The sequence below is a fragment of the Camelina sativa genome, chromosome 20 (genome assembly GCF_030686135.1).
Source record: "Camelina sativa cultivar CO46 ecotype springtype chromosome 20, ASM3068613v1".
NCBI lineage: Eukaryota > Viridiplantae > Streptophyta > Magnoliopsida > Brassicales > Brassicaceae > Camelina > Camelina sativa.
The window spans coordinates 5,459,944-5,472,917 of record NC_141899.1 but is presented as its reverse complement, the minus strand read 5'-3'; the positions used below and the strand labels follow the sequence as shown (position 1 = coordinate 5,472,917).

The 12,974-nt window shown below is 33.5% G+C and overlaps 2 protein-coding genes across 2 annotated transcripts; both read right to left on the bottom strand.

Annotated features, from left to right (window-relative positions):
* Positions 1–3,949: 3,949 nt before the first annotated feature.
* Positions 3,950–6,644, bottom strand: LOC104769549 (ethylene-responsive transcription factor ERF113). The gene is made up of 2 exons (XM_010493779.3): positions 6,060–6,644; positions 3,950–4,662 (listed from the first exon to the last, which is right to left on the bottom strand). The coding sequence occupies exons 1-2, from the start codon at positions 6,151–6,153 to the stop codon at positions 4,124–4,126; spliced, it is 633 nt and encodes a 210-aa protein (XP_010492081.1). The 5' UTR covers positions 6,154–6,644; the 3' UTR covers positions 3,950–4,123.
* Positions 6,645–8,585: 1,941 nt separating this feature from the next.
* LOC104769548 (4-substituted benzoates-glutamate ligase GH3.12) lies at positions 8,586–12,869 on the bottom strand. Its single transcript, XM_010493778.3, has 5 exons — positions 12,352–12,869; positions 10,490–10,821; positions 10,295–10,396; positions 9,426–10,201; positions 8,586–9,314 (listed from the first exon to the last, which is right to left on the bottom strand). Exons 2-5 carry the CDS (start codon positions 10,771–10,773, stop codon positions 8,752–8,754), a joined length of 1,725 nt encoding a protein of 574 aa, XP_010492080.1. The 5' UTR covers positions 10,774–10,821; positions 12,352–12,869; the 3' UTR covers positions 8,586–8,751.
* Positions 12,870–12,974: the final 105 nt, after the last annotated feature.

Sequence of the window (12,974 nt, the reverse complement as noted above, 5' to 3'; positions counted from 1 at the left end):
TTCAATTTTTATTCACTTATTAATATTATTCTAATCATATATCATTTATCAGTATATAGTTAATTAACATATATATATATATAATATGTTTATATTAATTTATTAAAATTAAATTATTGTGAATTGTAAATATATATAAGTTAGGTTTTGGTCTCACTTATACTGGTACGAGTGAATTATTTTCCGTATGATTTTTATATATGACTTCATCAATTTTCTCGGAAAAATGTTTTTAGTTTTCGATTAATCATTTTGAATAATATTTATTTTTATAATGAATCTAAATAATATTAGAAATAATAGGTAACTTTTGTACCAATTTTGGAAAATACTTATTTAAAAGAATATTTATATAATATAAACTATTAAATAATTAATTTATTCAATAAGTTACTAAGCTCCTTTAAAATATATAATTATATTTTGTTATATTAATTTTAAACTCATGTGAGATATTATTTAGTTAATTAACGAGAGAGTCAAACAAGTCTAAAGAAGTATTTTGACTTACGAATATGAGAGAGTATAGAAAGATACAGTTGACTGAGAGTATTAGCTGACCCTTCCTAGACCAATTCCCGTACTGGATTAGTTTATCGTTGCACCTTTCATTCTCTCACCTTGTCTACCAGATAATATTTGTTTTTCTAAGCCATATTGTCTTTTGAAAATTAACCAAGAGTATAATATATATAAGTTAGGCGGGCTTTTGGCAGTCAAAGATTTTGACGGATGGGCTGGGCTGGGCTGGATCTGATAAAAATGCCTGTTTGAAGTTGAACATGTGAGGAGAAATTGTAAGAAAAAGAGTCAAAAAGGTTACGTAGTGACCATGTTATTCACTTTTTTTTAGATAGAGAGGCTTTTATGTAAAAAGGACTTTGACACTCTGCTTCCGTTAGCTTATTCCTCTTGTCATGTATTTTAAGTATAATAACCAACAATACTAAAAGAAATACTATATGACAAAAGAGAACCTATACACTAATACAAGTATACAAAGCATTCGATCTGACATTTAAGAGTAACAACCATGAAACTTGAACAAAATAGATAAGAGGGAACGTTTTCTAAAAGTGTGCCATTCAAGTCCAAAAAGTCCTAATAGTTTAAATTTATGCAATTGGGAGTTGGGACCACATTATAATAAACTCATGACTACTCAAGCACATTTCCCTTGTGTTTTTGATTGCTACGAGGCTACTAACATACCCCACAAGATGAATATTTGAGATAAAGATCGATGCACGTACATGAGTATATATATTGATTATTGAAATCTATCTAAATTAATATAAGAACTGCGATCTTCATGTGCATGCGAAGATCATCATTGTTATTATCTGGGGGAGTTCCACTCTCAACGGAATCAACGCAAAGCAGCCGCAATATTTGAATTTTTGAAGCCGAAAGCATGATGTAAAAGTCTCTTGTCAGAGATTACCGTACGTCCAAGTCAATATATCGAAAAGGATTACTTGAAAACAGCTTAAGATAAAAGTCATAAAATAAAGATAGATTCGGAACTTCCTCTCGTTATATCATTTTCGAGGTCTCATGTTTTCAGAAAATGGCATTTCACTTTCTGAAAGTAATTTTCATTTAGGGAAAATTTTGTCAAATTGTTAAAATGAGAACTAATTTATCAGAAAAAACCGCATGTATAAATGGCGAAATTAAGGAGATGGCAATTATATGAGGCTGAAATGGGTTATATATATATCAACTGACAACTGTTAAAAATGTTATTCATCTTTTTAGGCTGACACGTCGTCTAATAAGTATAAATATTTGCGACACAAAACTAGACTTTTGGATGCATGTGTGTGTAAAGTATCTTCAAATGACAACGTAGTGCAAAGGTTATGTGTTTTTTTATAGCACTAGTATCATAGAAAATCGAGTTGAAAAATGTCTCTGTGAAAATATGTGTCGTCTAGTGAAACTTACTCCCTCTGTCCCTCAAAGATTGATGTTTGAAGGACTTCACACAAATTAAGAAATAATGATTATTTACAATATTGTTTTTTATTAAAAGTATTATATATTTATAAACCAATGACTATTGAGTTTTCTTAATGATCACTTCTTAAAGTTTACAAAAGTTAAATATTAGTTAATTTAAAATGGTAAAACATCAAACTTTGTGGGACAAAAGAAAATCACATAATATCAATCTTTGTGAAACAGAGGGAGTATTAAGTTTTATGGAAAGAATAAAGAATTGGTAAAGATCGATATTGGGATTGAAAGATGATCATTAGACTGGGTCATGGGATCTGGAAGGATGGCCCTCGAAATACACTTGACGTAAACCAAGTGGGACGGGACCCAATTTCCCCTTTGCCTTTGCGCATGCGTTACTCTGTAGAAAAGCTCTTTACTTATCCTTTTTTACATCATCTCATCTAAGCTCATGTCGTAGTATCAATTATCAACCCCCACCCATATTTTGGAATAGACCAACCCAAAAAAAATATTAAGCAGTACCTATACATAGATCTATATATTTTTCCGGTATCATTAAGTTCATCATAATTTCAAGTTCTCAAATATGTTAATTTTAATTATTTATGTCCCGTACGATTAAGAGAAAAAAAAACGTAAGTATTTTGTCATATTAATGGATAAAATGAATAGTGTATGTGGAATATATGCAGAATATATGCTGAGACGATCACGAGAGGAAGGCCAATCAAAGTCGAGATAGAATAATGAAAAGAGATACACGGTGTTTAAAGTACTATCTCTGGTGGGGCAAGCTCGATCTAAATCTCAATATCAAGTTTGCTTGTCCTACTCTCACATAGTCGCATGTATATCAATAATAATAAAACAAAAGAAACATAAACCACGAATATATATATATATATATATATAAATCGATCGAGTACGATTCATGCATTAGATGCATGTACACAAAAATGCGTTCTAAAAAAAAGACACATGAATATGTGGACAGATAAGTCTCACTTTTGGGTTTGGGATTGCGATATTTTTGGTTAAACACGTTTTTTTGTTCTTTAAATGATTAGTGATTGCGATATTCGTAGTGATCGTCTGAGAGATCGTTTCAGCACACTTAATAAACTAGAAAGAAGATTCCCCCTCTCCCCAAAACTACAAAGAAGATTTGTTTGACTTATAGTCAATGCTTATCTGTCTTTTTCTTCTATTAACGATGTCTACCTATGTAAGAAATGAAACTATGGTTTTATCCTATACAGATCAAACAATGTCCTAGACGCCAAGCTCTAAAAGTCTGGTAATATCTCGTGTACCGGTAATTAATTAGAACCTTCAAGCACCTATAAATTTCATATTAAGAAAATAATTGCACGTGAAAAAAGAAAACTCTAACAAAAAAACATTTAAGTATCGTCTGCGTCGTCTATGCGAACTACTTAGTGTGGGGAGATCTATATCGAGAGGGACCACGACTAAACCTCGAGGAAAATTCCCCTTTTGTCTTTTTGTAATTCAATTTGCTTTTCTCTTAGTTTATGTTTTACGGAATATCTTATCACCCAAATTTGGTTAATGATTTTGCTCATAGCTGCGAAAAATATAGCATGGATGCTGCATTATTAATCTTGTTCCTATTTCATGTTATATTACTTTTACTACATGTAAACAAGTTCAAGTTCTCACGAATTACGATGCATTCACACGTTAATTTAATTTCTGTTTCAGTAAATCAGGATAGTAGCATATTAGGTACTTATGATTACTAGATATTTAGAGTTGTCTTGTTAAAACCATGTTATTATCTATAACTTTTCTTGATCAATAATCCAAACCTCTTTCCTTCTTTCAAACGCCAACTTCTATAAAGATTAGGAGTTTTATCTATATGTGTATTGCATGCAGTTCATGTTCATTGAGGTTATTGATGATACACAAGCTATACGACCGACGGATCAGAGTGACATGTCTCAGAAAATACAACTTCAGCAAATCCAAATTTTACCAACAATAACGAAATAAAAACAAAATGTTACACATGCCTCTCGTTCATTTATATTTTCGGCGCAACAAAGGTTGCGAAAATAAAAACCAATGAAACGAAGATGGTAGCGACTTATAATATTGATTCGATCGACCGATAATATATAAAATTAGATTATTCTCTTGGATAGTTATAATAATGGTAACCATAGCTCTTCTCTTCTTCCTCCCGCTGCTGCTGCTGCTGCTGTTGTTGTTGTTGCTGCGTCTGTTGGGAGGAAGAAGAAGATGAAGAAGGCGTTGAGAAAGGCTGACTAAAGAGACTCGACGTGTAGTACGATAAATCAACTTCATTGTTACTCGTGAGTAATTGAGCGTACTGAAGTATGTCTTGGTTATAAGTCACTGGCCACGAAGTAGAAGATTGATCAGCAGGCTGAGGATGAGGTGAGTTCATTGATTCATCACCACCTCCTCTTGGGGCATGAGTGATGGTTGTGGTGGTAGGGCCTTGTACTCGTTCAGGGAAGTTTAGTTTAGCTTTGGTGCCTTTGAATTTGAGGGCGGCTCGATCGTAGGCTAAAGCAGCTTCCTCTGCTGTCTCGAAAGTCCCGAGCCAGACACGGGCTGCTTTCTTTGGATCGCGGATTTCGGCTGCCCATTTTCCCCATGGTCGCTGCCTTACGCCTCTATAGTGTCTGCTTCTTGGTTGATCTTGCAGAACATGACATAAGAATAAAAATAATTTACATATTGCATGTGCAATCTACATGCATGAGAAAAATTATATGACGTGTGTGATTTCAACGATTAGTTTTAGCAAAGAATAATTGAAGAGAATATTAATTAGTTTAGCACTATTTATGACTTCAAAGAAACAAAAAAATGAACGATCTAATTAATTAAGATGATGCATACAATAATACTTAAAACGCATCAACTATGTGATTTCATGGTCCGAACTTTCCACAATATACTATATAGTAAGATTACATTTTTCGATGGAATTAAATATACTTGGATCAGTCATCAGTCATGCAATCCAAATATACTTGGATCAGTCATCAGTCATGCATATCTAAAACCTACATATACATTTTTAGATGGAATTAAATATACATTTGTACTGAACCAAAATTACCAATCAAAGATTCAATACTATATTTATTACAACCAGCGTAATTTTCTTTGTTTTTCTTGTCAAACAGCAACATAATGACACTAAAATCTACAAAAGTAAACTAAAACTAATCAGTTTAATATCCATTCTCACAAGAAATCGTCATCAATTCAAAATGTTTGCCAATTTTATTTTTTACCATATTTAGAAAGACTAACTGGATATTTGTTTCTATATATGATTATTTTCCGGGTGTCCTTGTTGTGTGTTTAAAGGATGACATATAACTTAGCATTCAAATAACAAAATTTGATTTTGTGACTACCACTCAATAAAAGTATAAACTACGACTTGATATTTGATTAAGACTGCGCCTGAGTCGTTTGACATATTTCATATTTGGCTTCGAAGTTCTGAGTAACGCACTGAAAAAACGAGTTAATCATGTTGAAATACCTCAAAATAATGATTAAAAGGACAACCATAAAGTTGACAGAGAATGATATCTAAGACAAAGTAATTTACAAATGACCAAAGGAACATGCGTGGTCAAAATTACTCTATCTAGTTAGGTAAGAAGGAAGCATATGTAGGTTTTAGATATGTTTGACGAGTTAAGACATGAGGTTAATAAAATATATCAAACTTGTACTTTGAAAAACAAAAACAAAAAGTTCTAGATGTATTAAAAAGAAAAGGATAGACACGTAGTATCCTGATCGGTGGTTCAACTCAAAAAAACAAGAAGGAAAGTTCTTTACGGAAAGTAAATTAAATGACAGATGCATTGAACTTGAGGGTACTTCAACTCGAACCTAACCTATACAAATTCCTTTTTTCCCCCAAATTTAATTATTAACTAAGAGAATCGATAAAGGGTTATTAATAGTAAGTCTTTAGTTAGTTAACTTATTATAACCAAGTTGCATCAGCTAACAAAAAAAAAGACTTAGCTGTATGTATAGAGTTATAGCTAGTATTGATTAATTACCTTGGTCTTGTTGAAGTTGATCCGATTTATCAAGCTCTTGTTTGACCGGCGGGTCTGTCGGGTTCTCGATGGCACGGCTTAGAGCAGAGACCATGGCTGTGACATCAGTCTCGTTCCAGGACGGATTATTATCCGCCGCCGCCGATGTTTCCGGTGGAACCGGTCCCTTTCCATACCTCCGATCCACTTTTACAACAAATGATGAATTCACACGTATATGTAAACACACACACACAAACAGAAAGAACAGCTATCACGGGTGTGTATATATGTACAAGACTTTGAAAGAAGTTGTAGGATAGGGAATCTGGGGAGTGACTAGGACATGGAGCTTTGGCTAGGTGATGAACAAGTAATTGGGAGCAAATAAGGGTTTTCTTTACTTAAGGCTATGATGTGATATTATGAGGAAAGAAGAGGTGACAAAAGGGTTTTATAAAGAGAAGGATCTACAAGAAAAGTTGATATTATAATATATAGAATTATTAAGACCTTTGGAATGGTGCGGAGTGGGACCGTTCTTTGAGTTCATAGTTCTCTACTTCTCTTTTTCTTTTTTCTCAATCTTTTTATTTTTGGGAGCTTATTAGCTTCGCATGTTTTGGCAGCAGTGTTATGCACAAATTAGGAATGAGTGCGGATCCAACATTCTGATCTTTCTTCTTTTTCTTTTTAGAAAAAAACAAATATAAATAATTGCAACTGTTTTATTCATTGGTTTTTTTTTTTTTTTGTATTCGTTCCATTATTAATTGGTTATTGAATGCCATATAAAGATATATATATATATATATATCCTGTTGAACTTTTGAAATTTGATCGTATATTTGATTTGTTTTTTTTTTTTTTTTATAACTCAGGAGTGATCCTAAAGGCTTTCTAGACCCAAAGACTAATCTTCTGGAGCTGGGAGAAACATGTTAAAATTCGAACCTTCGTGGCCAATGCTATTCGAACCCAGAATTTGTTATATTTGATTATATTTGATTATCACTGGACCAAGGCGACTTGGTTATATTTGATTTGTTACGTTCAAATAAAAAATTCACACAATATTAATAGAATATGTATGCATCAAATACAAAAATTATGCTAAAAATATATAAGATTTGGAAAACTGATTTGTGTTATGGACCTTATGGTACCAAGTGAAAGAGTAGACGATCATACTTGTGATTTATTTTATTTTGCTTACATAATATGGCTATATATGCACAAAATCAGTTGACATCTATTACCTAAGTGGAAAGGAAATGGAGACATGAAAATAGAAGGAATTGGATTTTGGAAATGGTTGCAAAGGTTGAAGGTGGCCGAGGTCAGGAAGAAGAAGTTCATGATCTTTACAACATTACATGGGTCTTTTAGGTCTCCGCATGCGATACTTGAAACTTTTTTGGTATCAATATTAAGTTGCATTTGCTCATGTCGTAGCTAAGATTTTGAAAAATGTCTGATGTTGATGTAAGAACTCGACAATATTAATAGTACGAATGTTTTGGGGATAAGAGCGGAGCTAGTCTCTTTATTAATGTTGAACTGAAGTAAGAATTTACAGAAAATGACAATTAAAATGTTAAGCGCAGTTAATACGATTTAGCTAATTGCTCTTTTCTCTCAGATTGCCTAAAAAACTTGGATCATGTGTCTGATTGTGACTTCAAGTATTTATAATAAGTTATTGACCTATAAAATTCCTTCTGTCTTTCTTGCAAAATACGATTTTGCCCTTGCTGCCAGACGTATCTACTTTATGACTTAAAGCCCTAAAATCTGATATCTCTTCTATTTGGATCTCACCAAATATTGGAGGTCCAACATCGAAGCTTCAAGTTCATATCCAACATCGGAGCTTCAAGTTCGCAGAGGTTCTCGGAGCTTCAAGCTCGCAGAGGCTTCATAAATTAATTTTCACCCGTTTTACATTGATTGAAGAGTGCAACTGGCTCACTGTTATGCATTTGTGTCCTTGCTATAGCTTCACCGATGGAGTGAATAAAACCGAACCAATTTAAACCATAATTTCTTGTATTTCGATTAATTTAAAAAATTTGATGGGTAACGCTGAAAACAAAACTGACGTGTAAACTGAACCAAACCAAACTGAATAATCCAGTATTTGATTATAGATGAAAGATGATCATATATATGTTAAACATATTATATTAAATAAATCATTTGTAATTTGGTTTTGTTTTGGTTAGTTTGTTGTTACTTAACTATTTAGTTGTTTAACCGGAAACAAAATAACTAAACCGAATAACATCAAACTAACCAAAACAAAACCCAATTACAAATGGTTTAATTGGTTTTCGTTTTTATGAAACCAATTTTTAACGAAAAGAAAAAACGAACCGAAACCAAACAAAACCGGATTGTTCCCCTAGTTATTTTGGTAGTCATGGATTCATGGGCTCAGGTGGTGAAGTTTAACGAAGGGTTGGTTTCATCTCAAGGTTTTATTATCAATTTTCCAAGTCCATTACTTACATACTAAACCATTTCCAACTTCGGTCCAGAGGCAGATTTGATGATAAAATGCTCTGTTTCTCAATGTAGTGTTCCATCTTACAGAGGAAAATTAAACAAGGACTTCAATCAAAATATATATATTCAGACAAACTAGTACACATCAAATTTATTGAAACCACAACAAATCACTTGAACCTATATATAATCCAAGGAAGAACAATCAAGTACTGAAGAATTTGGCTACCACACATGTCTCCAATACTTGTAAGGCTTTCCCTGACTTAATGCATCTGGGAGTCTTGTATTGACCGGTGGAAGCACCTTGTGAGATGAAGAAGTCCATGAGAGACTCAAACGTTCCTCGACGCACCACTCTTATCTCCAGAGGCCCGACCGATCCGTCTCTGAACCTACATCTCTTGTAAACATTATCAAGCGACTCCTCCATTGCCATACAACACTTGGAGAGCGCCTCTTCATCGAGCTCAAGCTGTGTATTCTTCATCTTCTCTTCTCCCTCTTTGGCCTTTACTTCCAAGTAAATCACGTAGTGACCGGGAAATGTCGAGGTGTCAGCATAGCTGGTGAAGTCTTCTAGAATGAGACCTGATGACTCGAGTACGAGCTTTGCTTGACCCACAGCCTTAAACAGATCTTCTTCATTAGTTTTGTCGGAGTCGATGCTTAAGACCACGTTCTCTCTTCTTACAAACTTAAACTCAGGTGCGTTGTTGTAGAAACCAGTCACCAATACAATATCTCCCACTCTCATCCTATACAATCCTGAACAAAAAAATCAAAACATAATCACAAAACATTAGTAAAACGACCATGCAAAAAAAAACATATTCACAAGTATCTTATTGAAGTCATGATCGATATTTTTAAGCTCACCAGCGAAATTTGTGACCACGGGTTCATAAGTGCATCCAAGTTTCACATCTTCAAGGTCGACGACATCGTTGTTGTCTCCATCCATAGGTATGAACTCAAAGTAAGCCATGTTAGGCATGAAAGCGTAAGAAACATCTTCAGGTTTGCACAGAGGATCTAGATTGATCCCGAATGTAGTTTCCGAGGAACCGTAGGTTGTAGACACGAGAGGCAAGTCGTCACAATAGTAGTTCAACATTGGAACGTACTGTCCCATTGAACCCGTAACAACAGTTTCAATAAATTTCATGTTTGGCCAGAGTCTTTTGACTATACCTTCCCAAGACTGGTTGCATATTTCTTCAATTGCGTCTGCTAATTCAGGACGTGGCCCGCCAAGGACCAAAGAGACAGAGCTTTGACAACCCAAGTCTGTGATCCAGTTGCTGAGATGACCTGATCGGATGTTTGAACACAACTCTTCCCAAGAATTCTCAAGAACCTTGATTGCTCGTACCATGACTGAAGCAAAGATGGAACCCGTTCTCACAACCTCTTCTCTTTGGACTAAGCCACAGAGCAAATGGCAGTAGAGACTCTCGGTGTTGTTAGGGCATAAGATGACTTCATCAGGGCTCGTGTATGAGTAATACCAGTTAGAGGGCCGGTTCTTGAAGTAGTCGCTCTTGAAATAGCTGCTGGTTGCAACTCGAGCAGGCAAGCCAGAAGGAGTCATGATTTCTTGTTTAGTGAAGAGAAACATCATCCCTTTTCCTTCCTCCACACCTTTCACATGCCTAAACATAACAAAGAAGAGTTTTTTCATCATCATCGGTATGATCCAAATAAAAATCGTCAAACAATATAAGGAAAACATGTTAGACGTTTACTTGGTTATAACTTGACTACGAAGATCGTAGATAAATGTCAAATTGTCCAAGTACTTATTGTTCCATGGCATCATCTTTTGTGCTCCTCCTGAAGTTCCCGAACTACAAAACATTAAACGTCAATTAAGCATGTAGCTGTTTTAGAAAATAAAAGATACTATATATAGAAAGTTTTTTTTTTAATTATATATGTACCTTAGCAAGAAACCGGTGATAGGTCGGGCCGATATGAGATCGGATGACTCTCCGTTAACGATACGGTCGAGATAAGGCTTAATATCTTCATAGGTGACGATCGGTACGTTTTTCTTGAAGAGCTCTTTGTCGAACTTCTCGGGGAGAAAACGTTGGAGATACTCTGTATTTGTGTTGGGTGTGATTATCTCTTCTAACAAGTTGTCTTGTATTTGCTTCACGTTCCAAGTTAAATTCTCCAGCGTCATCTCAAATTCTTCGTTGGTGTTGGAGATTGGCTTCATCTTTAGTTCTCTTTAGTTGATATGGAATCAGAGAGTAGACACTTGGTTCTATAAATAGCAAGAAAAAAACCTAATTAATTAAATGGATTTGGCAGTTCGTGAGTCTCGGTCAATATTTAAGTGATAATTAATAACTGTCGAGAAGTCTCGACCGAGTAACACAATATGATATGCTTTAATTGATTATTATACAATTCTGACCTTAGCGTGTGAATGGTGTCATTTGTTTGTATTCCAAGTTTCCAACTAGTTGGAGTAACACGTGTTATATGTATATGAGAGGAGTATATAGGAATATTAGGCATGTGAGGTGAAATTATTTTGTTTAACTAAAATTCATGGAAAATGTATTTTCGTGGAAATTTTGGTTTTGTGGAAAATGTACTTTCGTGGGTTTCCAAAGACTTAATAATATGTAGTCTGTGTGAGAAACTTAAACGGCAATCTTGCCATCTAAGGATCACTGTCATGGAAATATGTTATATGTTGATTCATGGAAAATTAGTTTAACAAATATTCATGGGGATTCTCAGATACATTTTGATATTATTATTATGTGCACTATACTGTCAAATGTGTGACTTGTCAGAGTGGTATACTAGTGATACCAAGCTTAAGTTTCTAGAATATATATGTGATGATATATATATATATATATATTATATACCGCTGTTTTAATATTTTTCACGTTTTCATAATTTCATTATTTTTAGCATTCACATCATAATCAAAATTTCATTTTTATAAAGAGTGACTTTGCTAACGGATTACGTATATAACGTGTAAAAACGAAACACAATTAGTCTAAGAACTATTAAAATTAAAAGATTTGAATATGTAGAAAATGAAAATTGAAAAAATAAGTACTTAGTGATTTGAAATTATGCTTTAAATTTTATTTTGATTTTTAGGTGATTTGATTTTATTGTTTTTGTATCAGTTTAGTACTAAGCTTTCAAAATTAGAAACTTTAAAATCCATTAAGCAAAACTCTGATAAAATTGAAAGTTGTGTACTATATAACTTTTGGTGAATCATACAGGATGGTAAATGTACCATGTTGTCGACTATTCTAGAGTCAACAATTCAGCTATTTTTTCTTTTTTCTTTTTGTTGGTATCTGTCTATCTGAATCAATAAAGTCAGGAAAACGCTAGGAAATTAAGGAGAAACTCTCAATGAAATTCTAGAAAATTAAGAATTGTACTTACAAATTATGCTAAAAATTTGCGCAAGAAAAACAAAATTCAAACACAAAGACTCTTCACTGTGAGTCATTTACTCGAAAACAAAACAAACAACATACACAAAGACCGCAAAAAGACTCTCTCCAGTCTCTACACAGAGAGTCAAATATAAAAATAATAAAACGATATATTTAGTTGTCACTTGTGAGTCGTTATGATCGAAGACTAGAAATTGCAAACGAAGTTTCAATAGTCAATACCATATTGTATAAACTCGTTTCAAATTGGTAACCATATATATTTTGAATAAGAATAGTTTCGTTTAGTGCAGTATAGTTGATAGATATCAGAAAAGACCACGAAATTGAACAGCAAGAGACTTTAAACTCACCTGCGACAGAGTCTCGTATCTTCTTCTCTCCAGGTAGATCCACTCAATTACAATGGATTCATTTTCTATTGGAAATTTTTGTGAAACCAAAACAAAAATATAAAGATCAATAAGACAATAGCACAGACAGTACGATCCAGTGATATCACTGATGTTATTAAATGGTTGTCGTGTAACCTCCAATCGTAGTCTTATCCTACCCAACGGTACCATGTGTTTTTTTCTTCAATCAAACCAAACATTGTTAATTCATCTTAAATTAATACAACTGCCGTAAAAGGAAAAACCAAATTTATTCTCTTGTAATCTCTTCCGTTCTTAATTAAAAAAAAAAAAAAAATCTGTTATATAAGAGAATACTAAAATGTTAATTTATATATTAAAAAATTATTAATTTAATTATAAAAAATTCGGTTTGTTTGAAACATTAATATTTGATAGTGATAGATTTGTGAGTAATTTTTTTTTTTAATAAACCTCTTTAATGGATTGCTTCTAGTTGCACTGTAATTTCTGAACGGGTCCAAGACAAAATTTTACATAATGGCAGCATTTATGCGTTGCACTGAAATTTCTGAACGGATCCAAGACAAAACACAATGGTTTGAGGTTGACCTTCCAAC

Coding starts and splice junctions, on each gene's coding strand:
- LOC104769549 (XM_010493779.3), bottom strand. CDS start 6,153: ATGGTCTCTGCTCTAAGCCGTGCCATCGAGAACCCGACAGACCCGCCG. Junction 4,663..6,059: donor TCAACTTCAACAAGACCAAG/GTAATTAATCAA, acceptor ATGTTCTGCAAG/ATCAACCAAGAAGCAGACAC.
- LOC104769548 (XM_010493778.3), bottom strand. CDS start 10,773: ATGAAGCCAATCTCCAACACCAACGAAGAATTTGAGATGACGCTGGAG. Junction 10,397..10,489: donor ATCACCGGTTTCTTGCTAAG/GTACATATATAA, acceptor AATGTTTTGTAG/TTCGGGAACTTCAGGAGGAG. Junction 10,202..10,294: donor CGTAGTCAAGTTATAACCAA/GTAAACGTCTAA, acceptor TGTTATGTTTAG/GCATGTGAAAGGTGTGGAGG.